This window comes from Mustela nivalis (genome assembly GCF_964662115.1).
Source record: "Mustela nivalis genome assembly, chromosome: 8".
Classification (NCBI taxonomy): Eukaryota; Metazoa; Chordata; class Mammalia; order Carnivora; family Mustelidae; genus Mustela; species Mustela nivalis.
Genome location: NC_139027.1, coordinates 25,847,762 through 25,872,891, shown reverse-complemented (window position 1 = coordinate 25,872,891; position 25,130 = coordinate 25,847,762). Strand labels below are relative to the sequence as shown.

General features: G+C 36.8%; 1 protein-coding gene across 3 annotated transcripts in view; it reads right to left on the bottom strand.

Annotated features, from left to right (window-relative positions):
* Nucleotides 1-25,130, bottom strand: part of STRN (striatin) — a 141,650-nt gene that overhangs the window by 45,040 nt on the left and 71,480 nt on the right. For all 3 annotated transcript variants that reach the window (XR_014315632.1, XM_082745618.1, XM_082745619.1), the window contains 6 exons: nucleotides 20,435-20,571; nucleotides 12,663-12,838; nucleotides 10,746-10,793; nucleotides 9,823-9,944; nucleotides 6,157-6,324; nucleotides 4,389-4,529 (listed from right to left, as the gene is read on the bottom strand). Coding sequence is in view for 2 of the 3 variants with exons in the window: in XM_082745618.1 (XP_082601744.1) it covers nucleotides 4,389-4,529; nucleotides 6,157-6,324; nucleotides 9,823-9,944; nucleotides 10,746-10,793; nucleotides 12,663-12,838; nucleotides 20,435-20,571 (792 nt within the window). In the remaining variant the exon portion in view is untranslated. The remainder of the gene's footprint in view (nucleotides 1-4,388; nucleotides 4,530-6,156; nucleotides 6,325-9,822; nucleotides 9,945-10,745; nucleotides 10,794-12,662; nucleotides 12,839-20,434; nucleotides 20,572-25,130) is intronic.

Genomic DNA, 25,130 nt, shown 5'->3' with positions numbered 1-25,130 from the left:
CATGTCATTAAGTCCATACCACAGTGCATGAACCAAGATCTAAAAAAAGTTGTGATTCCCCCAAAATCATGTGACAAAGCCAATACCAATACTAACTTCCACGTCTATCCTAACTAGGTGGCTCACGCAAATCACACAGCTGCCAAAAATGGTACCTAAACTACAATAAGCCCTTCTAAAAGTCCTTTATCAAAAGGAAATCAATCTTTAAAAATCTTTTAGGGGCACCTGGGTGGCTCAGTGGGTTAAAACCTCTGCCTTCGGCTCAGGTCATGATCCCAGGGTTCTGGGATCGAGCCGTGCATCGGGCTCTCTGCTCAGCAGGGAGCCTGCTTCCCTTCCTCTCTCTGCCTGCCTCTCTACCTACTTGTGACCTCTGCCTGTCAAATAAATAAATAAAATATGTTTTATATTAGTGAGTTTTGTTAAGACGCTTTATTTTTCTTTTAAAGGAAAAAAAATCTCTCTATATATAAAGGTAATACTAACTTAAGATACATCAAAGTTAAAGAAAAATCATGTCATGGTTCAGGGAGAGGAAGGGATGCCCTTCTTATAAAGTACATTATTGGGACATCTGGCAAATTTGAATATAAATAATAACTTAGACAACAGCATAGTGTCACTGTTAAATTTACTCATTTTGATAATATGCTATGTCAGAGAATGTCCCTGTGTTTAGCAATTACATGCTAAAGGATCTAGAAGTGTAAGTCTATGATGTCTCTGTAAGTGATTCAGAATTTAAAATTATACAAGAATATAGACAGTGATAAAGCAAATGTCACAAATGTAGCAAAATGCTAAAAACTAGTGAATCTGGGTGAAGGGTAGCTAGTTTTTGTACTATTCTTGAAACTTTTCTGCATATTTAAAATTATTTCAAAAAAGAGTTAAATTTTTTCTAATCTCAGAATCGTTTTTATGAGTTTACATTCAAAATAGAAAATACAGATAAATATAGATGAAAATAGCTGTAACATTAGTGTACTCAATTAGATTTTCTTACAGTTCCTAAAAATATGACATCTTAAAAACTGACGACAGGGGGACCTGGGTAGCTCAGGTCATGATCTCAGGGTCCTAGGATCGGGGATCCCACATCAGGCTCCCTGCTCAGCAGAGAGTAGGCTTCTCCCTCACTCTCTGACCCTCCTACCGGCTTGCTCGTTGTCTCTCTCTCCCTCTCTCCCTCCCTCCCTCCCCCTGTCAAAAACTGAAGGTAGTTTTTTTCCCAGTGTTAATGGCAGGGGGCCACCCTGCCTGTTATTTAAGAGTAAAACAAAAAGTCACTTAACCATGTAGAGTAAGCGCTGGGTCAGTTATACTTGATTTAAATGGTCCTAAGCAAAGAGTTTAGTTTTAAAATTCAGCATACAGATATTCTCCTCCCCTCAGGAGCTAACATACCACAAACAATATCCTCTGTAAGATCTAGCAGGAAAGTAACAGAAAAGAAATACTTTAAGTAAAATATCCCGTGTATTCTGAGAAAGAGGTTTCTGAGAATAGATTCAATTCTATTGAGATCTAGGAAATAATTACGATAGAAATCAAATGATGGAAGAAGGCAAGAGTTTTTATATAATAAAATTTTCAAGAAGTTCTCCACTTAATGGTACATCAGACAAGTAAGCAAAAGGCAAAGAACATCAGAAATCAATTGAAGGCCTACCAACCATCATTCTAACAATAAATCTAAATCCTCCAAGTGTTCATATTCAGCTTGCAACTTAGAAATGGTTTACTTTTCACCAGATGGACAAGTACTCAATTACCTGCTTTAATTACCTTTGATTTTTTTCAGTCAAATGACCATTGACATTAATTAGTAGAAAGCTAGTTTATTCTGATTTTTAAAACAAAAATCCTTCATCCTTTTAAATTTTTTTTTTAAGATTTTATTTATTTGTGGGAGAGAGAGGGGGAGCAGCAAGCCGAGGGAGAAGCAGGCTCCCCGCTGAGCAAGGGGCCCAATGTGGGACTTGATCCCAGGACCCTGGGATCATGATCTGAGCCAAAGGCAGATGCTTAACCGACTGAGCCACCCAAACATCTGTATGAAATTCTGTATGAAATTTGTTGTTACCTTGAAACGTTTTTGGTCAGAACTTCAACTTAAAAAAAATCTGCTAAGTTCCAGAAAAGAAGAATGTAGTGAAATATAAATAGGTAGGGGTAGTCATGGTAGAAAGGAATAAAAGACTAAATCATACAACTTTAAAGTAATCCCACTGATAATTTAGGAAACACCAGAACATATTATCATAACTCAAATAATTACTACTTATTCTAATAATGCTGCTTTGTTCAAAACATTTTTGGCAGTTTTCCTCAGAAAATGTTTCTAGTATAAAGCAAAAAGTTATATGACTTTATAGTCACACATTTAAGGAAAAAAATGAAATTGCCAGACTTCACATCATATTAATTTAGAGCAGTCATTAAAAATCAGTATTTACCACTCAGGACATTCAAAGCACTGACCACAAATCCGAAGGTAATTCCAAAAATGTTCACATTTTTCTTAGTTTTATATTGTTTTCTGTATTTTACTACTGTAAGCTTTAGGTCACATATTTAAATGAGTTTAAATTTACTGACAGTCTACAGCCTATATTTCTTGGCAAAAAAAAAAAAAAAATTATTTTTCCTATTCCATAATCTCAGTTTTTATTTTTTTGCCTCTCTCTTTTATATCCAAATAGTTCAAAACTCTATTCATGTCTACCTCCCCAAAAATTCTCACATGATCTCAGAAAAGAACAAAGGCCAACAGATTGGGAAGAGAAAATGAAGAAAGCCAAAATGGAATAGGGGAAATTTTTGAGAGGAAATGGGTAGAGGGGACGGAGGGAGAGAGAGAAAGACAGAAAGACACACACAGACACACAGAAGCACATGAGGGTACCGTGGTAATTTTTTTTTTAAGATTTTATTTATTCACTTGATAAAGAGACGCACACAGAGAGAGGGAATGCAAACAGGTGGAGCGGGAGAGGGAGAAGCAGGCTTTCTGCCTAGCAGGGAGCCCGATGTGGGCCTCAATCCCAGGACCCTGGGATCATTCCTGGGATCATGACCTGAGCTGAAGGCAGACGCTTAACAACTGAGCCACCCAGGTGCCCTGTGGTAATTCTTTTTAAAGAATTAGTTCTCAGGGGCACCTAGGTGGCACCTAGGGGCACCTAGAAGCCTCTGCCTTCGGCTCAGGTCATGATCTCAGGGTCCTGGGATCGAGCCCCATGTCGGGCTCTCTGCTTGGCAGGGAGCCTGCTTCCTCCCTTCTCTCTGCCTGCCTCTCTGCCTACTTGTGATCTTACTCTCTGTCAAATAAATGAATAAAATCTTAAAAAAAAAAAAAAAGAATTAGTTCTGAAACTAAAACAATAGTATATGTTTACACAGTTTTCTTTATCAACTGCATCCTAAATTATCACTGTCTGGATGAAGCCAAAAGATAAAACGCAATGGTTAAAAAGCCAAAACCGTGGTGGGGTTATGGACATTGGGGAAGGTATGTGCTATGAAGAGTATAAACCTGGCGATTCACAGACCTGTACCCCTGGAGCTAATAATACATTATATGTTCATAAAAAAATAAAATTTAAAAAATAATAATAACAAAATAAAATTTAAAAAGCAGGGGAAGGGAGCCAAAACCACTAAAATTCTGTAGTATCTTCTTCACAATCTGAGAAATTATTTCCTTACTTTCTATATCCAATAAGAAGCTTCGTATTTGAGATTCTGAGAGGCATAACTTGATCTACATTCTAATCAGGCTGTGTCAAATTACATTACTAATTAAAAATTAAGTTGTTTTAAAAATGAAATCATGCGGGGTGCTTGGGTAGCTCAGTCTTTATGGGTCTGCCTTCAGCTCAGGTCATGATCCCAGGGTCCTGGGATCCAGCCCCACACTGGGCTGGCTCCCTTCTCAGTGGGAAGCCTACTTTCCCTCTCCCACTCCCCCTGCTTGTGTTTCCTCTCTTGCTGTGTCTCTCTCTGTCAAATAAGTAAATAAAATCTTAAAAAAAAAAAAAAAACACGAGAAATGAAAAAGATTTATTTTATATTCAGAATAAATATTTACTGTCTTCAAATAGAATTGAAAACCAATCATTTGGTATAAAATACAATTTGATTCCTCTTTGGAACAGCTCAAATGCTATTCCAAATAGTATAAATGTGTGTAAACTTAACCCAAAATCTTAAAATCAATTGTAAATCATTATATCCTTCTAAGTTACTGTGTTCCGTGATCTAAAAAGCAAGAACTCTTTGTAATAACAAGTATTTTTTTGTAGTTGACTCTGGTACTTATAATTTTGAAAAAGCTTAAAAGTTTGATCCAAACAAAGAGTATTTAAAGTTAGTATACATACTTGAATCTAGGTTAGATTCTAGAGTGAGAATGCGCTGCTGTGTTTCCATGTTAAAGATGCTTGTATATCCTTTGCTGAATGATGCTACCATATGGCTCGGATCACTGCTCACGAGATCCACAGAGGCAGGGATTCCCAACTCTAAAAGAGTCAGAACATATTCAGAGAATGGTGATTAGAGGGTCTACTTGAAATTGTCCACATAAAATAGCAAAACAAATAGTCACAAGATTTCCTTAAGAAGTAGACTCAACATTAGAATAAAAATTAACTCATAGGCATTCAATGGAAATTATTTCTGTTACTTTTAGCCCTAGCCTAGTTTATTATTCTCACCTGTTCAGCAAGTCTTCTACCTGTTACTCAGCTAAAAGATTCGCAGAATGCAGGCCTTTACTGGGAAACTAAATGGAAAACATGTATGGACTATAAGTTTTGTTGCTTCCACACAACCTGAGGCTTAAACTGCCATCATAGGAATTCTTTATTTTAAAAGCCCATCTCTTTAACGAATTTTAATTCACCAAAAATATGGAATTAAAAAAGTAAAATTTCAAATTAGTATTATTATGATTGTATACAGAGCCATACAAATATTAGATGCAGGTAACTCATCAAAACCCAGATATGAGTTATGACAGCTCAAAAATAAAGAAGGTATTTTCAGCTATCATCTAGAATAGGGTAAAAGTTGGTTAAACTTGGAGTGTATTTATAAACAGAATAGAATGATATGCATGAATATAATCTTATCTTTTGATTTGGCTCAAAATCTAAAGTAAGCAAACAGTTCAAAAATGTGTATATTACAGAAGAATGTAAGATTAATGTCTAATGAGCACACAAAATAAGCTCTGAAAATAGTCACCAAACTAACACAAATTAAAAACCAAAATGAAACACTGCTACGAACCCACCGGAATGGCTAAAACTGAACAGACTGACACCAGGTATTAATAATTAGGGATCTAGAGCAACTGGAATTCTCATACACTGCTGTCAGTGGTATAAAATGGCACAACCACTTTGGAAAACTTGGTAATTTCACATAAAGTTAAATACACAATACCATTTCTAATGCCCAGCAACTCTACTTCCAGCTCTTTATTATCTCATAAAAAAAATACGTGAATGTTCACAGCAGCTTTGATCATAATGGTCAAAACCTGGAAATAACCCACAAGTCCATCAAGAGGTAAATAAATAAATACACTGATTTAATGAAATACTATGAATCATAACTAAACAAATTGATACTTGCTAGAACATGGATGAAACATAGAAACATAATAAAGTAAAAAGTCAGATACCAAAAGAGTACACACTGTATGATTCCATTTACATGAAATTTCAGAACAGATAAAACTTATCTATGATGAAAGAAATCATACCTCTGAATGGAACAGGAAGAGGGACTGGGAAGACACAAAGAAACTTTGAAGAGGTGAAAGAAATGTTCTAGATCTTGATCAGTGCAAAAGCCACGTTATTTGTCAAACTCAATAGAACATATCCTTAATATGTGGTTTTTACGGTATATAAATTATATCTTGGAAAAAAACATTTTTAATGTGTGCTCTTTCACCAAATATTGTGCTTTTAAAAATCATTAAGCTGGAAATTCAAGCAAATACACTTTCGCTGCTTAAAAACATCCCTTCAAATTAAATTTAAACAGTTTGTAGAATCATTTACTTATTTATTTGCTTACTGTTACAATAAGACGTCTTATAAAAATTCATTAGAATAATTTTTAAAAAGTATGTACCTTGATTATCGTTAAATACACTTAGGGCTGGAGCAACCTCAGTTGTATTCCATAAACGGAGAGTGCCATCTGCTGAACACGACAATAAGCGCTGATGTGCTGCACTGTAAGCCAAGCCCCAGACAGCATCGGTGTGGCCTAGAAGAGGGCCTCTTAAAACAGAAGGATCTATACAAAACAGCAAGAATGCGAAATCAAGAGAAAAGAAACAAACCCTAACGGTACTTAGATCCCAGAGAAACTAAATATACAGACCAAGTTGCCTGAGAACAGTATAAAACATGCTTTCTGGTTTCTGTTATTCTTCTGAAATGCTGTAATAACTAAAAAGAGGCTTGGAAATAGGCAAATACAGAGTTTAGGGTTTATAAATTTAAAATTTTAAGTATATATTTCTCTCCTTTAAAAAAATTAGGTATTTCCCTTTCTCCTCCCTTTTTTCTTTCAATTTGTCTAGATTTTTAAAAGCATGTTAACACACATCATTTGAATTCCATCAACCTTCAGAGAAGCCACAAGTCTTCCCTGAGGAAGTGAACAGAGAGCCCTTCCTCCCCTGGCTCCTTTGGGACACTTCTCCCCCTTGACCTCCACACTCGGAATGGCAGTTATTTTCGGGAGCAAGAGGCCTCTGCTATTCCGCGTGGACAGGAATGGAGACCTAAAGGAACCCCCAAATACTCAAATAGCAAAAACTGACATGTGAATGATGTGCGTGATAGGGAGGGAGGCAAGAGGAAGAGGATCGCTTCGCACCATTTCATAATACAAGTCCAAGTGGAAATTTCCCTTATTCCTCTGTGCAGTGACTCTACGAAGCAGTACTCTGAAGAGGCTCACACAAGTTTAAAATGCCAATAATGGGATCTGTCCTCTACCTTCTCTCTGTCGTACCATAAAATATTGAGAACACAATGTATCAAGCACTATGTCAGGTGCTGGGGCCACCCAGATAATTAAGACACAATACCGTCCTGGTCTCAAAAGACGCTGTGGTAAATATAATAATGGTGACAGACACCAGTTTCCAGAGAGTAACTGGGGTGAGTGAACGCTTCCCAGAGAGAGTGACACCTGGAGTACACAGGCATCAGCCAGTCAAAAACTAGACAAAGCCACCATTGGCAAAGGAGTTGGCACCAATAAAATCACAGAAGGACAGAAAGCATGACACGTGAGGAAATCTACTGAAGCGTGAAGTCTGAGGGAGGAGGTAGAGGCGATGAGAGCAGCCACTCTGAGGTGGGATTTCTAGGACATTCTAAGGTACTTGGAAATTATTCTGAAAGCAAAATGAACCACTGAAGGGTTTTCCCGGAGCAGCTGGGTGACGTATGTATTTAATAAGGTAGCCTCACTGTAGTGTAGAACAGACTGGAGAGAATCAACATGAAGGCAAAGGGGCTGCGTTAGTAGACTGGGAGAGTGATGATGTAGACCCAAGAGAAGGCAGTGGTAAAAGGGGCAAAGCAGAAGAAGCAAATTCTAGAAATATTTATGGGGTAATATCAAAAGGAGTAGGTAATTAATGAAGTGTGGATAGTAAACAGAACAAAGCAAAAGGCTAACTGTTGGGTTTCTAGTTTGAGTGATTCTGGTGGTGCCATCATCTAATAAGGAATACATGTGAGAAGAAACCTGGCCCTTGTGGGGATTGTGGACAATGAGACAGCCACTCTGAAATGTTCTGCAGGCATCTGAGGCTTAAAGAAGACATTTATGAGTCAGCAGCATGTAAAACCACACAAGTAGATTCAGTTTACCAAAAAAATACCTGTACAAAGCAAAGAATGAATAAGGTCTGGGTCTTGATAAATGCCGATATCTAAGGTGGGAAAAATAAAAGTTTATGAAGGATAGGAAACAGAAACTATCACAGACTTCAGTGTCAAAAAAGCCAATAGTGGGGGCGCCTGGGTGGCTCAGTGGTTAAGCCGCTGCCTTCGGCTCGGGTCATGATCCCAGGGTCCAGGGATCGAGCCCCGCATCGGGCTCTCTGCTCAGCAGGGAGCCTGCTTCCTCCTCTCTCTCTGCCTGCCTCTCTGCCTACTTACAATCTCTGTCTGTCAAATAAATAAATAAAATCTTTAAAAAAAAAAAAAGCCAATAGTGGTCATATTTCAAAAAGGATGAAGTGGTCTGCAGTTTCAGATGCCAATACATCTAGTAAAACAAGGACTGTAAAATACCCCTTTTATATTGGATCAGCCAATTAGATAGTCACTGATAATCGTATTATAGTTAAGTGGAATAGCCAGAATGCAGAGAGATGATGCACAGGAGAAAGGCATGGAAGTAGTAGCTCCTGACTGTGTTTTCTAGTCATTACCACCAAAGAGACAGATGAGGAAGGAAAGAGAGAATCAACAGAAGCCAAAGAGGAAAATGGAGTTAAGGAAAGGCCTTTTCTTGCCCGGGATAGGAGTCACCTAAATTTACTTATATGCTGAGGGGATGGAAAGAGAGAAAAGAGGGCAAGGTTTAAGACGAGAATGAGACAGAGCCCGAGAGAATGAAATGCAGTCTCCAAAGAAACAAGAGAGAATGAGGTCAAGAGCAAAAGGGGAAGGGTGGCTGGCCTGAAACAGAATGAAGACAGCTGATCCTCTCGACAGATAAAGGAAGTAAGGAAAAACAGAGAGGGGCTTTACCTTTCACAAAATATATGTCACATGCTTATTAAATAAATGTTGGGGAAATTTTTTGTGTACTGAATTTCTTATCTTTACTTAGGTTTGGTGGTAAAATTGATTTAAAATGAAAATGAGGGACGCCTGGGTGGCTCAGTTGGTTAAGCAGCTGCCTTTGGCTCAGGTCATGATCCCAGCGTCCTGGGATCAAGTCCCATATCGGGCTCCTTGCTCAGCAGGGAGCCTGCTTCTCCCTCTGCCTCTGCCTGCCATTCTGTCTGCCTATGCTCGCTCTCTTTCCCTCTCTCTCTCTGATAAATAAATAAAAAAAATCCTAAAATAAATAAATAAATAAATAAATAAATAAAATGAAAATGAAAATAAATATGGTTTTAGGAGAAATATGACACTCCACACCATTCTAGAATTTAATATAAGAGGAAACCAAAATAGTCAATTCCTAAAGAGTTTTTGCAAGAGAATTTATGGTAACATCTAGTGACAGATTATAAGGTGGATTTATGTTTTATGGTACTGTTCCCACGACTAAAAGGGCACTTCTTAATTTTTAAGACCTTTCAAGTATTTTGGTGTCACAAAGTTTAAAAATCATTAGCTCCTAGACACTCCAATAATAAATGAGTAACATTCATTTTCCTTCATTGTTTGTCAAGAATAGTAATGAATATGTAGCAACAACAATGAAACATGATTACAGATTAGTAATAATGTATCAAGTTATGTACAGACGCCTAAAATGAGGAAAACAATTGTCAATCTAGGCAGCATTTCCAATCAATGGAACTTTGGGGAGTAGGAACTGGATTTTCAGGAATAACACATTTTTTTCTTTTTTCTTTTAGCATATGTGTATCAAATTGTTTCCTAAATACAAGAATCCTCTTTAACAAAATAAAGACCTTGTTCTCTTTTGCCAATTTATTTTTAAAATATCTCATTTTATCTTTATATATGGTATGTAAAGTATGTAAAAAGAAAACAATTTATTCTTTCATGTCTTCAGGGGAAAACCTACCATAGGAGTCATAGGGATCGATGTTGGGGTTGGTGGTATTCCAGCCCTGGATCAGCCCGTCAGCGCCGCCACTGTAGCACTGCTCACCATCGCTGCTCATTACCACACAAAGCACTGGACCTCTGGGAGATAAAAATCAATTTCTATTCCCAAAAATCAATCTGATAATAGGACTTGTTAGAAATAAGAACACTTAATTATTCACAGGCCTCTCTATTTTTCTGCTTTCTACGATGAATAAAAGCAGTATAAAAGCACTGCTCATTTTTCTTCCGCTGCTAAAACAGAGATTGGTAAACTGTGGCCTGTGGGCCAAATCCCAGCCAATGGTCTGTTTTTATACAGTTCTCAAGCTAAGAATGGTCCTTACATTTTTTAAGGGATTATAAAACTAAGCTAAAAACAAGAACATACAACAGAAAATACATGGCCTGCAAAGCTGAGAAAGTATTTACTATCTGACCCTTTATATAAAATATATGCCAATCTCTGTGCTAAATCAAATGAATTAGTATATTTCTTAAGCTTACCTGGAAATATGAAAAGCATGCATATGTGATAATTTAAAAATACTTCATATTTTTATCTAGATTATGTTTAAGGGAAAAGAAAGCCCCAATTTTTAATATTTAAACCTTACCGCATCAACTTATTTTAAGCACAAGATATATAACATTTAAACATTATCCAAATAAAATTTAATCTCAGCGAGGATCTCTAGTAGTGATAAAATTGTCTTTAACACTGTACTATCTTTTTTACATTTACCAAAAAACAAAATCCAAACCCCTCCCCAAAACCGCTACTAAATACAAAAACTATATAACACAAATACGTAAGTGAAAGAAAATAAAATACTCTAATCAGGCTGATGTACAGTGATGCTGATGCTGACTTAAAACAGAGAAAAAGCACATACTTACTTATGAGCCCTGAATGTATAGATAGGCTCCACATCAAGAGAAGTACTCCTAAATCAGAGAGACGATTTTTACCACTCCACATTTCAGTTTCAATGTAATAAACAGTATCAATGAATATATGCCACAAAATTGCCTTCCGAAATGCCAACACTGTGGTAATATACAATTCTCAACCTAGGACACTTAAGAAAACTTGCCCGATACCAATCACATATTTTTGTGGCCTCAAGAAACAAAATCTTTGTTTAGTAATAATACCTGCTTATGCGCTCTTAGCACTGTCATAGTCTATTTGACTACTTGAGAGAGCCACACTCAGAGAACATCATGGGCTTTGAGGTGGTACATTTCTGGATTCAATTAACTGGCTAATTCCAGGCAAATTATTTATTCTTTTGGAACTTCTGATTCCTCTCTATTTAAAACAAAACAGAAAAAACTGGGGTAACACCAAATACTCACAGGATTAAATGAAATTCTACAAGTAAAACAACCTAGGACAGAACCATGCATGTAACAGGATTTCACTAAATGGTACTGAAATTTCTTTGCATTTCCATCAAGGCTAATAATGTCTGTCCTTGATACTTGCAAAAATTGCCCAAATCATCAGTTTATTCATTATTCAGAATGCTGAATGTATATATAGTCTACACTGCCTAATATTTAAACTCGATTTAAAGTCAATTACTTGCCATTTCTTATACTGTATTACAGTTTTTCTATAGGCATATGATTTCTCTCCTCAAGCATTTCCAATTTGTTAAGTTCACAGGTAAAAAGGCCATGTAAGCTATCACCAGCAAGATACTTGTTTCAATATTTCTCTAAGTTTTAGTCAAAACTATATAAGACATCACATTCTCTGATCTAATGAGATGCCCATTGTGACTAGAGAGCTAGAAGACAAAAGGCACAATTTATAATGAAGAAATAATTTTTCTCTGCTGAAGATACCTGAGCCATAGGATGAGTCTCTTGGTTTTAGCAAGATCTGGTTGAGCTATCTGATGCAGACTGGTAAGTCAAGTATTTTATCTAGTCCATGTATGACTCACAGCAGGAGTCACTGATCTCTTTTAAACTTGGCAACAGATATCCTCTAACAGTAGTAAAAACTTATTTAATGTCCTCCAGTTCCTGTTCATTTCTACCTTTCCAATAACTGAAGTGCTTGACACTAGAGAAGGGCCCTTGCTGGCACATGCTGGGTTCTGAGCCACCTGATTCAAGGACAGAAGGAGAGGGACCTTCAATAAGTACCTCACCAAGTGGGGCTAAGATTAGCATGGTGACTGATAAAAGAGTTTATACCAACTCATATCTGTTCATGCTTACAGAGGAACCAAGGGGCCAAGGTAAGAACCAGCAGTTAAGTGAGAGTGACAACAGTGCCCTTCTGTCTACACATTCTGGTAGGTATGGAAAGTACTAAAGGGTCAAGGCCAAAAGACAAAATCAAAGAGAGGTCCCTCACCCCTCTCAATCAGCCTGCCCTCCCTCCATTCTACATCATAAGTCTAAAACCTAATAAACAAGAGGACAGAGTTGGGGTGGGGTTTGATTATTTTAAACATGCCTACACCTCTTTACAACAACAGGAGAAACGTTTGGTATAGATAAGAGACTCCACAAATATGACAACCATTTAAAACACTGTAGGGATTGTAAAAAGCATTCAGAAACTCTGGGAAACTATCAGATAATACCATTTCTCTTTCAGGGTCAGTTTTCCAACCTAGTATCAGATTGTGAGTATGAAGGGAAAAATTCTAATTATGTGACATGGTAAAGAAGAAAGAACTAGAGGGGACACTTGATAAATTGAGAGATTTAATAACAAATAATTTAAGTATTTTTCTGCTGAAAAACTGATAATTAAAATACTCAAATACAGTTAAAGTAGAATATTCTCACTTTTTGGCTGGGGCTGTTTTCTGCAAATTCCACATTTTTAATGTGTGATCCTCTGATGCTGTTATCAAAACAGGCTCAATGGGGTGGAAAGCAAGCGCTCGAATGCCATCAAAGTGACTTCGTAATGTAAACTTAGGGTTCCATGTCTTCCTCAATGCATCTTTATTGTTTGCTATCTATTAAAGAAACAAAAGAAAGATATCCATACATTAAGTGCAGGACAGGAAAATAATTATATTTCCACATTAATTCTTGCTGATTTGTCATTAAATCATCACATTTTCAACTTTCAAAACAATATAATTTCTAAATGTAAACAATCAAATTAACAGGCAAAATTAACAATACATCAACTGTGGTTTTCTTTGAAGAAATATGAATGCTGTAACAAGAAAGCAGGTAACAATTCAATGAAAGAATATTAAAATAACATAAAATAGATCTTCACTAGGATGACTAAAAAAACAAACAAACCAGTAATTTCAATCTAAATTATAGTATAGAAACTAATTTGGGGTAAGAGCTAATAACTAAAGTTACCTTTAAACCTGTTAACATTATAGAATATGATCATATTTTTAAGATTTTTCAATACTTTCTATAAAAAGCTAAATATTCTTTATCAAATTATCAACAAGGTTTATAAACTGGAAACATAAAATGTTAACATTGGAAGAGATAATCGATTCCTCTTATAAAACACATCATGTTGCTTTGTTCTACAGAAACTCCATCCCAACAACTAAAAAATGTGTTTTTTTCCCCTCATTCCAACTATATTCCAGGCTTTTTTTTTTCCATTTCCAACTAATGGGAAAGCCAAAGGGGTTCATGTTTAACCTCACATTAGCACCACCTATGAACTCTTCACACTCCACAACTAATAATCATGCTAGGTTTAAGCAATAGTGGGGCAAATACTATTAACACACTGGAGAAATATTACCATACTTACAATGACAAAAACCAGCAATGATAGTAACAATAGCTGCTATTATAAGCATTATTCATTACTTTGTACATTTTTCAAAAACTTAACAGGCATTAACTCAATTGTCACAACAACTCTATGAAGGAATTAACATTATCCCCACTTTACAGACTAGACATGTAAGGAAAAGAGAAGTTAAGTGACTTGCCCTCTAGTAAGCAGAGGAGTCAGGATTCAAACCCAAGCAGTCTGGCTTCAGAGGCTATACTCTTTTTTTTTTTTTTTAATTTATTTGACAGACAGCGATCACAAGTAGGTAGAGGGGCAGGTGGGGCGGGGGTAGGGGGGTGGGCAGGCAGGCTCCCTGCTGAGCAGAGAGCCCTACCCCGGAATTGATCCCAGGACCCTGGGATCATGACCTGAGCCAAAGGCAGAGGCTTTAATCCACTGAACCACCCAGGTGCCCTCAGAGGCTATACTCTTTTTTTTTTTAAGATTTTATTTATTTATTTGACAGACAGAGATCACAAGTAGGCAGAGAGGCAGACAGAGAGAGGAGGAAGCAGGCTCCCTGCTGAGCAGAGAGCCCGATGTGGGGCTCGATCCCAGGGTCCTGGGATCATGACCTGAGCTGAAGGCAGAGGCTTTAACCCACTGAGCCACCCAGGCGCCCCAAAGGCTATACTCTTAATATAAACTTTAACTTAGGACCCAGAAGTTTAAAAATTTGCAGAAAATCTGGATAGAGCATGTCACAATTGGATCAGTAAGAAGAAAACACACAGGATACAAGGAACTACTATAAGAATTGTGGCTGGTTATCCTTGTGGGGGAGGCAAGGGGGCACTGAAGTTAACTGAGTTAACTCTTGTCTGCTCTTATTAACAAGCCAAAAGATTTTTGTATGTAAGAACAATTCAATTCCTTCTGAACGTCTTAATGTGGTAGACAGGAACTAAGATGGTTCCCAATCAGCCCTACCACCTCATATTTACACTTTGTGAATCTCCTTGTACATCACAGGGTTGCTCTGTGTGACAAGTAACACACAGCAAAAACCTTGCATCTTGGGTGTTCTTACTCACTCTATTTTCAAGGGCACTCACACTGGGACAAGCCAGCTGCCCTGATGAGGAACCCACAGAGAGGCCCATGTGGTGTGGAACTAGTCTCCAACCAATGGCCAGGAAGGAACCAAGGCTTTCCAACAACCACATGAGTGAGCTTGGAACATATCTTCCCCAAATCAAGTCTTCACTTAGGAATGCAATTCTTGCCTACACCTTGACTACAACTACATGAGAGACCAGAACCACCCAGCTAAGCTGTTTCAGATTGCTGACTCCCAGAAACTATGATACAACAAACGTTGTTTTAATTGTGCAGTTTGTTAATTACATTGTACAATTTGTCACATAGCAATAGATTACTAGTATATTTATTAGAACTAGAGATTACTTTCAGGGTGCCTAGGTGGCTCAGTTGGTTAAGTGTCTGCCTTTGGCTTGAGGTCATGATCCCAGAGTCATGGAATCAAGTCCTGCATCAGGCTCCCGGCTCAGCAGGGAGTCTGCCTCCCTCTCTGCCCTTTACTCTACTTGTGCTCTCTCCTTCTTTCTAAAATAAATAAATAAAATCTTAAAAAAAAAAAAAAAAGAACTAGAGACTACTTTCAGAAATGCAGGTATAACACTAAGTCTTTTTTTATTTTTTTAAAACAACTCAAAGATACTTAAAAAAAAACAGAAAAGAGAGAATGACATTTCTCTAGAGACATGACTGGTCCATAACATAGTGGACTAAATCTTAGTGGGGTTAATATGAAGAGAACGAAAGTATCAAATGGGAGCTTCTGATCTAGCTATGATGGGCTAGATCATTAGGATCAAGTCTGTACTTGAGGATGAATAAAAAAGCAGGGCTAAAAGTTTTTAAATGAGAAACCAGCAAAACAGTGAAGAAAAAGCAGACCAGAATCCAGGGGAAGACAGAATAAAAAGTCTGATATTTGGACTTGTTTTTCTCAGAGTGTGTTTACTGATTCCAGAAGGGATGGCTGAGAGGTCAGGCTGTGCTTCGGAGAGCTGTGCAGGGCAAAGACATACAAACCAGCACCTGCCAAGAAAGTAGGGCTTGGTGCACCTCCTTGCTTTAGGTTTTGAGTTCAAAGGGCTGCATACTTTTTTTTTTTTTTTTTAAGATTTATTTATTTATTTGACAGAGATACAGAGAGAGATGGAGAATCAGGCCTCCCGCCGAGCAGGGAGCCTGATGCGAGGCTTGATCCCAGGACCCTGGGATCCTGACCTGAGCAGAAGGCAGACGCTTAACCAACTGAGCCACCGAGGTGTCCCCCCCATTTTTAAAAAGGTATACACACACACACACATATACATATATACACACATACACACGCATACATAGATACATACACATACACACATGTATGTATTTATTTGACACAGAGAGTATAAGCAAAGGGAGCAGCAGAGGGAGAAGCAGGCTCCCAGTTGGGCAGGGAGCCCAATGTGGCACTGGATCCCAGGACCCTGGGATTATGACGCGACCCGAAGGTAAACACCCATCTGACTGAGCCACTCAGGTGCCCCTGGGCCACATTCTAGATAGAAGAGTTAACTAGAAAAATACAAGCCCTTACAGAGACTGTAGATCAGCTTTAGATTATCTGAAAAATTGAGAATGGAGTGAGGTGATCCAGATTTCTAGTGGCTCCAGCCATCTGAGAGAAGCAAATTAAAGTAACTCCCTGAGGGAAGGTATCACTCTAGACCTGAAGTTATTTCTACAGACAACTTTTTGGTATAGTTATTTGGACATAATAAAAAATAACCATGCCTATGCAGGATAATACAGCATAAATGAAGACAAACAAATACATAATCATGCTTACTGTGTTCAAGAAAGATAAAAGACAACATTGTAAATTCTGGAAGAAATCTATAAATAATCAAAAAAAGAACTCCAGAAGCAAACCACATAAGATCTAAATAGATGGATTTAATAACATTATACATAACTGAAGTGAGAATTAGCAAATCAGGAGATGGGTCATAAAAACACCTAGACTGGGGGCGCCTGGGTGGCTCAGTGGGTTAAAGCCTCTGCCTTCGGCTTAGGTCATGATCCCAAGGTCCTGGGATCAAGCCCCGCATTGGGCTCTCTGCCCAGTGGGGAGCCTGCTTCCTTTCCACTCTCTCTGCCTGCCTCTCTGCCTACTGTGATCTCTGTCAAATAAATAAATAAAATCTTTAAAAAAATAAATAAATAAAAATTTAAAAATTTTTAAAAATATAAAAACATCCAGACTGAAGTATGGAGAAAAAAAGATGGAAAATACAGGAGAGAGAGTAGGAGACAGAGGACACAGAAAGATCTAACAATACAATTAGAGTTCCAGAAGGAAAAGAAAGAAGTGCAATAGCAATATTTGAAGATAAATGGCTGAGAATTTTACACAAAACCAATAAAAACGTAGTAAGCCAAGAAGGTCTAAGAACTTCAAAAAGGTTAAAAAAGAAATCTAAACCTTGGCTGACATTCAAGACATAGGGAGAGTAACACTCAGAGAGAAAAAAAAAAAAAATCAGACTACCACTGAATGACCAGTAATAGACAGTTAACTTTAGCAGAAAACCACAAAGGAAGAAAATGAAATTATATATTTAGAGTGCTTAAAAAGGAAACAAAACAACCGTTGCCAAATGGACTTTGATACCAGAAGTAGAAGTTAAACCACTCAGTTTATGGTGAAATACAGACAATTTAATAAAACCAGAAACTGAGGGAACTGGGCACCAGCGACTTTCACCAAAGAGAAATATTAACTGTTCTTAGAGTAAAAGGAAAGTGATCCTGGACGGACAGTCAGATGTGCAGGGGGAGACAGAATAAAGCAAAATGAATAATGTAAAATGGATAATCCTAACTGAATACTGAGTGTACAAAATACTACCTTGTAGGAGATAAATGTCCAGAGAAAATACATAAAAAGAATGACATATATGTAGAGTAGGAGTTGGTTTAGGTTTTTTTTTTTTTTTTTTTGAGCTGTTTTAGTTCACAGTGAAACTGAGTAGAAGATACAGAAATATCCTATATACTACCTATCCCTATACATGCATAACCTCTCCCATTATCAATGTCACTCACCAGTGGTACATTTGTTATAACTGATGAAACTACATTACACATCATTAACTCCCCAAATCTGTAATTTACATTATGGTTTGCTCTGAGTGTTGTGTATTTTATGTGTTTGGATAAATTGGCGTCTTTCACTTAGTAATATGCACTTGTTTCCTCCATGCTTTTTCAGGCTTTACAGTTTTTTTTTAACCACTGAATAATATTCCATTGTCTGGATACACCACAGCTTGTTTATCCATTCACTCAGTGAAGTACATCTTGGTTGCTTCCAAGTTTTGGCAATGATGAATAAGGCTGCTATAAACATCTGTGTGCAGGTTTTTGTGTGGACATATCTTTTCAACTCCTTCTGGTAAACACTAAGGAGTGTGACTACTGGACTTTACAGTAAGAGTATGTTTCATAAGAAACCAACAGATTATCTTCCAAAGTGGCTGTACCATTTTGCATTCTCATTAGGAGTGAATGGAAGTCCCTGTTGCTCCATGTCCTAACATACGGTGTTTCCGGTGTTCCAGATTTTAGCCATTCTAATCAGAATTTCACTGTTGTTTTACTTTGTATTGTCGTGATGACATTGGATGTGGAGTATCTTTTCAAACACTTATTTGTTATCTATATCTATCTTTTTTGGTGAGGTGTCTGTTAAAGTGATCCATTTTTTCTTATCATTGAGTTTTCTTATGATTGAGTTTTAAGAGTTCTTTACATATTTAGTATAATAGTCTTTGACATATGTGTCTTTTTTTTTTTTTTTAAGATTTTATTTATGTATTTGACAGAGAGAGAGAGTGCACACAAGCAGGGGAGCGGCAGGCAGAGGGAGAGGAAGAAGCCACCTCCCCGGTGAGCAGGGACCCTGATGTGAGTCTCCAATCCCAGACCCCAGGATCATGACCTGAGCTGAAGGCAGACACTTAACCAACTGAGCCAACTAGGTGCCCCAAGGGTAGGAGATTACAAGTTAGAAATGACCTGAAGGTCTTTCCATTAAAATTTTGATAAGGATGTGTCTGGTAATCTTTAGGGTAACAATAAAAAGGGTAATGAAAGACTGCATCATCTCCAAGTAATGGGGTGGGGGTAAATAATAAAAAATAATCCCAATGTAAGCAAAAATAGGAGAAAAAGGAACACAGAATAAGTAGCACAAATATATAGCAGACTTAAATCCAAATATATCAGTAATTACTTTAAAAAGAAATGGATTCAATGTTCCAATTAAAAAGGCTGTCAAAGGGCGCCTGGGTGGCTCAGTGGGTTAAGCCGCTGCCTTCGGCTCAGGTCATGATCTCAGGGCCGGGGGATCGGTCCCGCATCGGGCTCTCTGCAAGCAGGAAGCCTGCTTCCCTCTATCTCTCTCCCTCTCTGCCTGCCTCTCCGTTTACTTGTGATCTCTCTCTGTCAAATAAATAAATAAAATCTTAAAAAAAAAAAAAAAAAGGCTGTCCAAGATTAGATGAAAAAACAAAAGTCAACTAAATGGGTGTTGTGGGTTTTTTTTTAAGATTTTTATTTATTTATTGGACAGACAGAGATCATAAGTAGGCAGAGAGGCAGGCAGAGAGAGAGAGGAATCCTGGGATCATGACCTGAGCCGAAGGCAGAGGCTTTAACCCACTGAGCCACCCAGGTGCCCCTAAATGGGTGTTCTTATGTACACAGATGTAAAACATAAGGATAGAAAAATAGAAAAATAGAAATATATTTTTATAAAAACCTATATCACATGGAGAATGGGGAGCAAAGAGACCATTTAAATTGGGTTATTGTAGTAGTTCCAGGTGAATAAGAAAGGGGAGTTGGATGGGAGGTGTTTAAAAAAAAAAAAAAAAAAAAGCTATGGACTTCCGCTGTTTTTGGAGGGAGAACCCAAAAGACTTACTAATAGACTCAGCAAGGAGAGTGAGAACTTTTGATTTTCAGGAAGAGGAATGAGTGGTGAGGTTGCTCTTTGGAGTACTCCCTTCTCATATCCATGGTCTGCTTAAGCATCCACCCTCCATCCCCCATGTGTCAGGAGCTCTACTGTGTTCTCCAACAAAGATAACGAGGTATCAAAGTTGAGAGGATTTTAATGAAGACAGATTGTAAGTACTTAATAAAATAAGCAACTGTTTTTCTGACAATTTATTGTCATGAACAATTATAAATGTATTTATAAAATAACTGTGTTGGGGATTAAATAAAGGGATACATAAGTAAAGGTATCAAGATTTCAGTTTTGGTCCAAATCACTGATGAGTGTGCCTTAACATCTGAAAAGCACCTTACGGACATCCCTGCCTAACAATAGCTTAAATAATTTGTGGGCAGGATATCCACTGGTAATGTAGCAAATAAACATAAATGTTGCCATTGGGCAAGCATGAATTTAACTGATCACTAGTATCCTAAAACACTAAACCCAAACTTGGTAACAGAAGGGGAATTTTTTTCCATATCTAAAACCAATAAACAAGCTATAATGACTTATGGATTTAGGCAAAGCCCGTAATTTTTATCTCTAAGAAATGTGAAAAATATCATTTATATAACATATTCCTAATTTTGAAGTTTGCAATTAAAATGGAACCAAATTCTATGTTTGTAAAGAGGTTTTATCACTTCTTCTAAAAAGTTAACTTTTTATTTTAAGAAATGAGAAAAGAACAAAAATAAAACCACGACTCACATCATAAGTTAGTGAATCTGCTTCATTGGCCACTGTAAGGCCCGCCAATTCTCCAAGTCCCAGTTCACTTTCAAGGGCTTCATCTGCTCCCATGATGAAGGATTTCCCAGAAGAAGGAGGAAAGGTCAATGCTTCTACTGAAGGAGGAAGACAAAAGAAATATTAAAAACTTCTGAAGTGTAAACAATTAGACTCCCACAGACATGTCTACACTTATTTTATTTTCTTTATAAAGATTCTATTTATTCATTTATTTATTTATTTATTTGACGGACAGAGATCACAAGTAGGCAGAGAGGCAGGTAGAGACAGAGAGGGGGAAACAGGCTCCCTGCTGAGCAGAGATTCGGGGCTCGATGCGGGGCTCGATCCCAGGACCCTGAGATCATGACATGAGCTGAAGGCAGATGCTTAACCCACTGAGCCACCCAGGCACCCCTACCTACATGTATTTTTAAATGCTTTTAAACACAATAAAATTCAGTTAGCAGAAAGCTCTTAAGAACTAGCTGCTCTTTTTTGTTTTTGAAAGATTCTATTTATTTATTTGAGAGAGAGAGAGCACATACATGCTTAAGCAGGGGGAGGGTCAGAGGGAGAAACATACTTCCCTGCTGAGTGAGGAGCCCAAGGAGGGGCTTGATCTCAAAACCTTGAGAATACAACCTGAGCCAAAAGCAAGAGTAGGATGCTTAACCAACTGAGTCACCCAGGTGCCCCAGAACTGGCTGCTTTTTCTTTATCTTAACCATAACTAAAGGTATCATCTAATTAGAAAAGTACAACATGAAACAAATCCAATAGACCACTGTCCTTTCTTTTTCACAAAAAAATACAACCAAAAAAAAGAAAAGGCAGGCTTTCCTCATTTGATATTTTTTGTTTATTACTCAAGTTATTCTATCGATTATTAAATATATATAACAAGTGATTTGAACACGGCTGGTCTCATTCAAAATAAAACTGTTTAATTCTATAACCTAGAAGAATACAGATAATTTCAAATGAAAATGGTAACTGCAAAATGTGCCTCTATGAGGTCAAATCGATGTCAGTGTTAGAAGTCGGGATTATGTCTGGAGACAAGGGAAGGTGCAGTGATTTAGTGATTTGAAGCACAAACAGGACTTCCAGGGCCCTGATAATGTTCTGCTTGTTGACCTAGGCAGAGGTAACTTGGCTGGGTTCACTTCGTGATGATTCACTGACCTGTTTCCCTTATGACTTCAGCAGTTTTCTGCAGGTATGTTGTATTTCACTTAAAAATGTTTACTTCAAAGAAAACTTTTTTCATTGTAAGTGGATTTCTTTTCAAAGAAATTTTTTAATAAAGTGTCCATTTGAACATTTTCATTAGCTGCTAACTGTGCTTCAAGAGGACAGATTCTTTGTGATAAGTGAAAACATCTTTATAACACTGAACATGCCAATGCAATTCCTTCAATCATCGTTATAACACTGAACATGCCAATCCAATTCCTTCAATCACTATCACAGAAGAACCAGTTAAAAGCAAAATGCCAAATTAAAATAGGAATTTTATTTAATTTGGTTAATAGTAAATTGTTGATTTTTATAAATGCAAATTATTCTAGCAAACTGTCAGAGATGGTCTTTGAGTAGTTTTCTAGAGATGGTTGTTTTCCCAACGACAAACATTTTAAGTTGATTACATGAATTTATTATTTCAAACTTAGGCTGTTAAAAAATGGTAAATTAACTTTTTCTTAAAAGAATCGAGTCAAGTGGTGCCTGAGTGGCTCAATCAGCTAAGTGTCCTCTGACTCTTGATTTCGGCTCAGGTCACGATCTCAGGGTCATGAGATCGAGCCCCATACTGGGCTCCACGCTGGGAATGGAGCCTGTTGGAGATTTTCCCTTTCCCCCTTCCTCTCTCCCCACTTGTTCCCTCACTCTCCCCCTTTAAAAAAAAAAAAAAAAAAAAAAAAAGGCAAGAAAAAGAACCGAGTTAATTAATGCAAAAAAACTGGACTTAAAGGTGCTTTTTACAGCTTTTTTACAGCTTTTAATTCAATTATGTAAGTTTAGATTCAATCATAAGTATTCATTAAAATAAAAGAATAGTTATGTTTTATTTATTTTTAGTTATGTGCTTTAAAAACAGTAGAGGCACACCCTCTCTTTAAAATCCTTTAAGATGGGACACCTGGGTGGCTCAGTGGATTAAGCCTCTGCCTTCTGCTCACGTCATGATCTCAGGGTCCCAGGATCAAACCCCGCACCAGGCTCTCTGCTCAGCAGGGAGCCTGCTTTCCCCTCTTTCTCTGCCTGCCTCTCTGCCTATTCTCTCTCTGTCAAGTAAATAAATAAAATCTTTAAAATAAAATGAAATCCTTTTAAGAACAAAGGAGTCTATAAATGACATTTTTAAACAACCATACAATAAAACAGCAATAATAAAATAAAAATGAGTTTTACCCAAACATACTACATGTATTCTGAGGGGTTTGAACAACTCTAACATTTACTACTGAAGAGTGGGGACTGTTTAAGCTAGAATGGCAATTTTCGTGCCAAATTTCAACAGAAAGACTCACATAAGACTATGAGGCTGGGTCTTTAGCCAGGTGTTTTGTTTGCTTTCATCTCTACTATTTCCAGACAACTGTTCAGGTGTGAAAATAAAAATAATTCTTAAAAAAACAAGACTAAGATTCATGGGACTTAAGCATACACATTGTTTGGGCTAATTTAAATAATGCTCTAAAAATGACCCAGTAAAACCTGAAAACAAAGGAAGGCAGCCACTCCATCTACCAAACACCATCGGCTAAGCCAGCCGACCGAAGGGCCAAGAGAGAGCAAAAGAGTGAGCAGAACTCACCTGAGTGCCCTCTAAGATGCCTTAGAACTTCACACTGTACATCCCATTTCTCTCTAATAACTAAACATTACTAGCTCTAATCAGCTTTAATCAACTTATTGAACTGCATCTCTTAAGTATGGCACTATCTTCTGAATTATTAAAACAAAAATAAAGCAATAAATATTTATAGCATATATAGGTTATGGACCTGTTTTCTGAAACTAAACTGGAGACCAAGAAGCATCAGTCACAGACAATTAAAGACACAATGTATTTCTTACATTTTCTACTGCTGAAAACCTTAACTGAGGAGGAAAGCTTAGAATGACCAATGTTACAGACAGTAAGCCAGATATTCAACCCTTCAGTTTTAAGTTTCTTATATATTTTTTTCTGTCAAGGGCACTTTCTGTGGCTTATGTAATGCTTTTGTATATTTGTCATTTAGTATATAGTCCTTAGCCCACCTCTATTATTAGAATTCTGTAAGATGAAATCTCTAATAAAGCTCTTTAGGAGTTATCAGAATAAAATTAGAACTTTTCTTCTCATCTAGACCTGATCTTGGAATAATTGAAACTGATTAAAATTCTCATATCGATAGTGTTCATTGTATGTATTGCCTAGTGAATAACAAACATACCTAATGAGGTCCATGACTTCACATCTTTCATTCAAAAGACATGTCTACATCAAAGAAATTGTACATTTAGACTATAAAGGTGTAATATACACATCTTCATTATTTAATGTATGAATAATAAATTCCAAGTATACTATAATTAACTCTAACAAATAACTAACCATGTTATGGTCAAAAATTTTATTTAAAAAGTATTCCAACCATAAATTTGTCCATCAAATTTCTATCAGTTTACGTCTCTTTAAAATGTAACTGAATTTTAAAAACCAAGAAAGAAAAACACTTAAGATTTTTCTGTGGCTTTTTCCTGGGCTGTTTTGTTCAATCAATAAAAATCTGAAGAGGAATATTTACTGCAAGTAATTGCAGTATTAAAAATATTCAAGATAGGGGCACCTGGGTGGCTCAATGAGTTAAAGCCTCTGCCTTCGGCTCAGGTCATGATCCCAGGGTCCTGGGATCGAGCCCCGCATCCGACTCTCTGCTCAGCGGGGAGCCTGTTTCCTCCTCTCTCTCTGCCTGCCTCTCTGTCTACTTGTGACCTCTGTCAAATAAATAAATAAAATCTTTTATAAAAAAATTCAAGATAATTTTTTAAAATAAATTCAGAAAAATATTTATTAATTATTAATATTACTTTCATGTCATACTGGATTTTCAGTTACTGTAAATATATATATTAAAATCAATTTCTACCTATAGGCATTTAATACATTTATAAACACATAAATCAGAACTTATATCTAAAAGACAGAAAGAACAGTATTTATATACCATAAGATGGTGCTATAAAAAACCAGGAACCTAAATTTTCAACAGGGAAACAGTTAAGTATCAAGTCTAAAATATAATATGTAATCTTGAAGTTATAATTATGGAAGTTATTTTTGTGGCTTTATGTTAAGTGAATAAAACAAAATGGAATAATTCTACTTGGGGACTTTGTAAAAAAAATATATATATATGCATTTGGACAAGGACTAAAAGGGAACCAAGTAAAAACAGAACATGCAACTAGACTTCTGGTGTCTTTTTTCCCTTTTTCCTTTATCAGTGACAAATTGCTTAAATAAAACATCTAAAAATATTTATATGAGTCTCGAAGTAAACATTTACTACCTATTTATGGTTTTGTATATAAGTACAAAAAATACAAAGTAAAGTAAAAAGTAAAAGTATGAAGTAAACATTTACTACCTATTTATGTTAATTTTCTCACTGTGGCA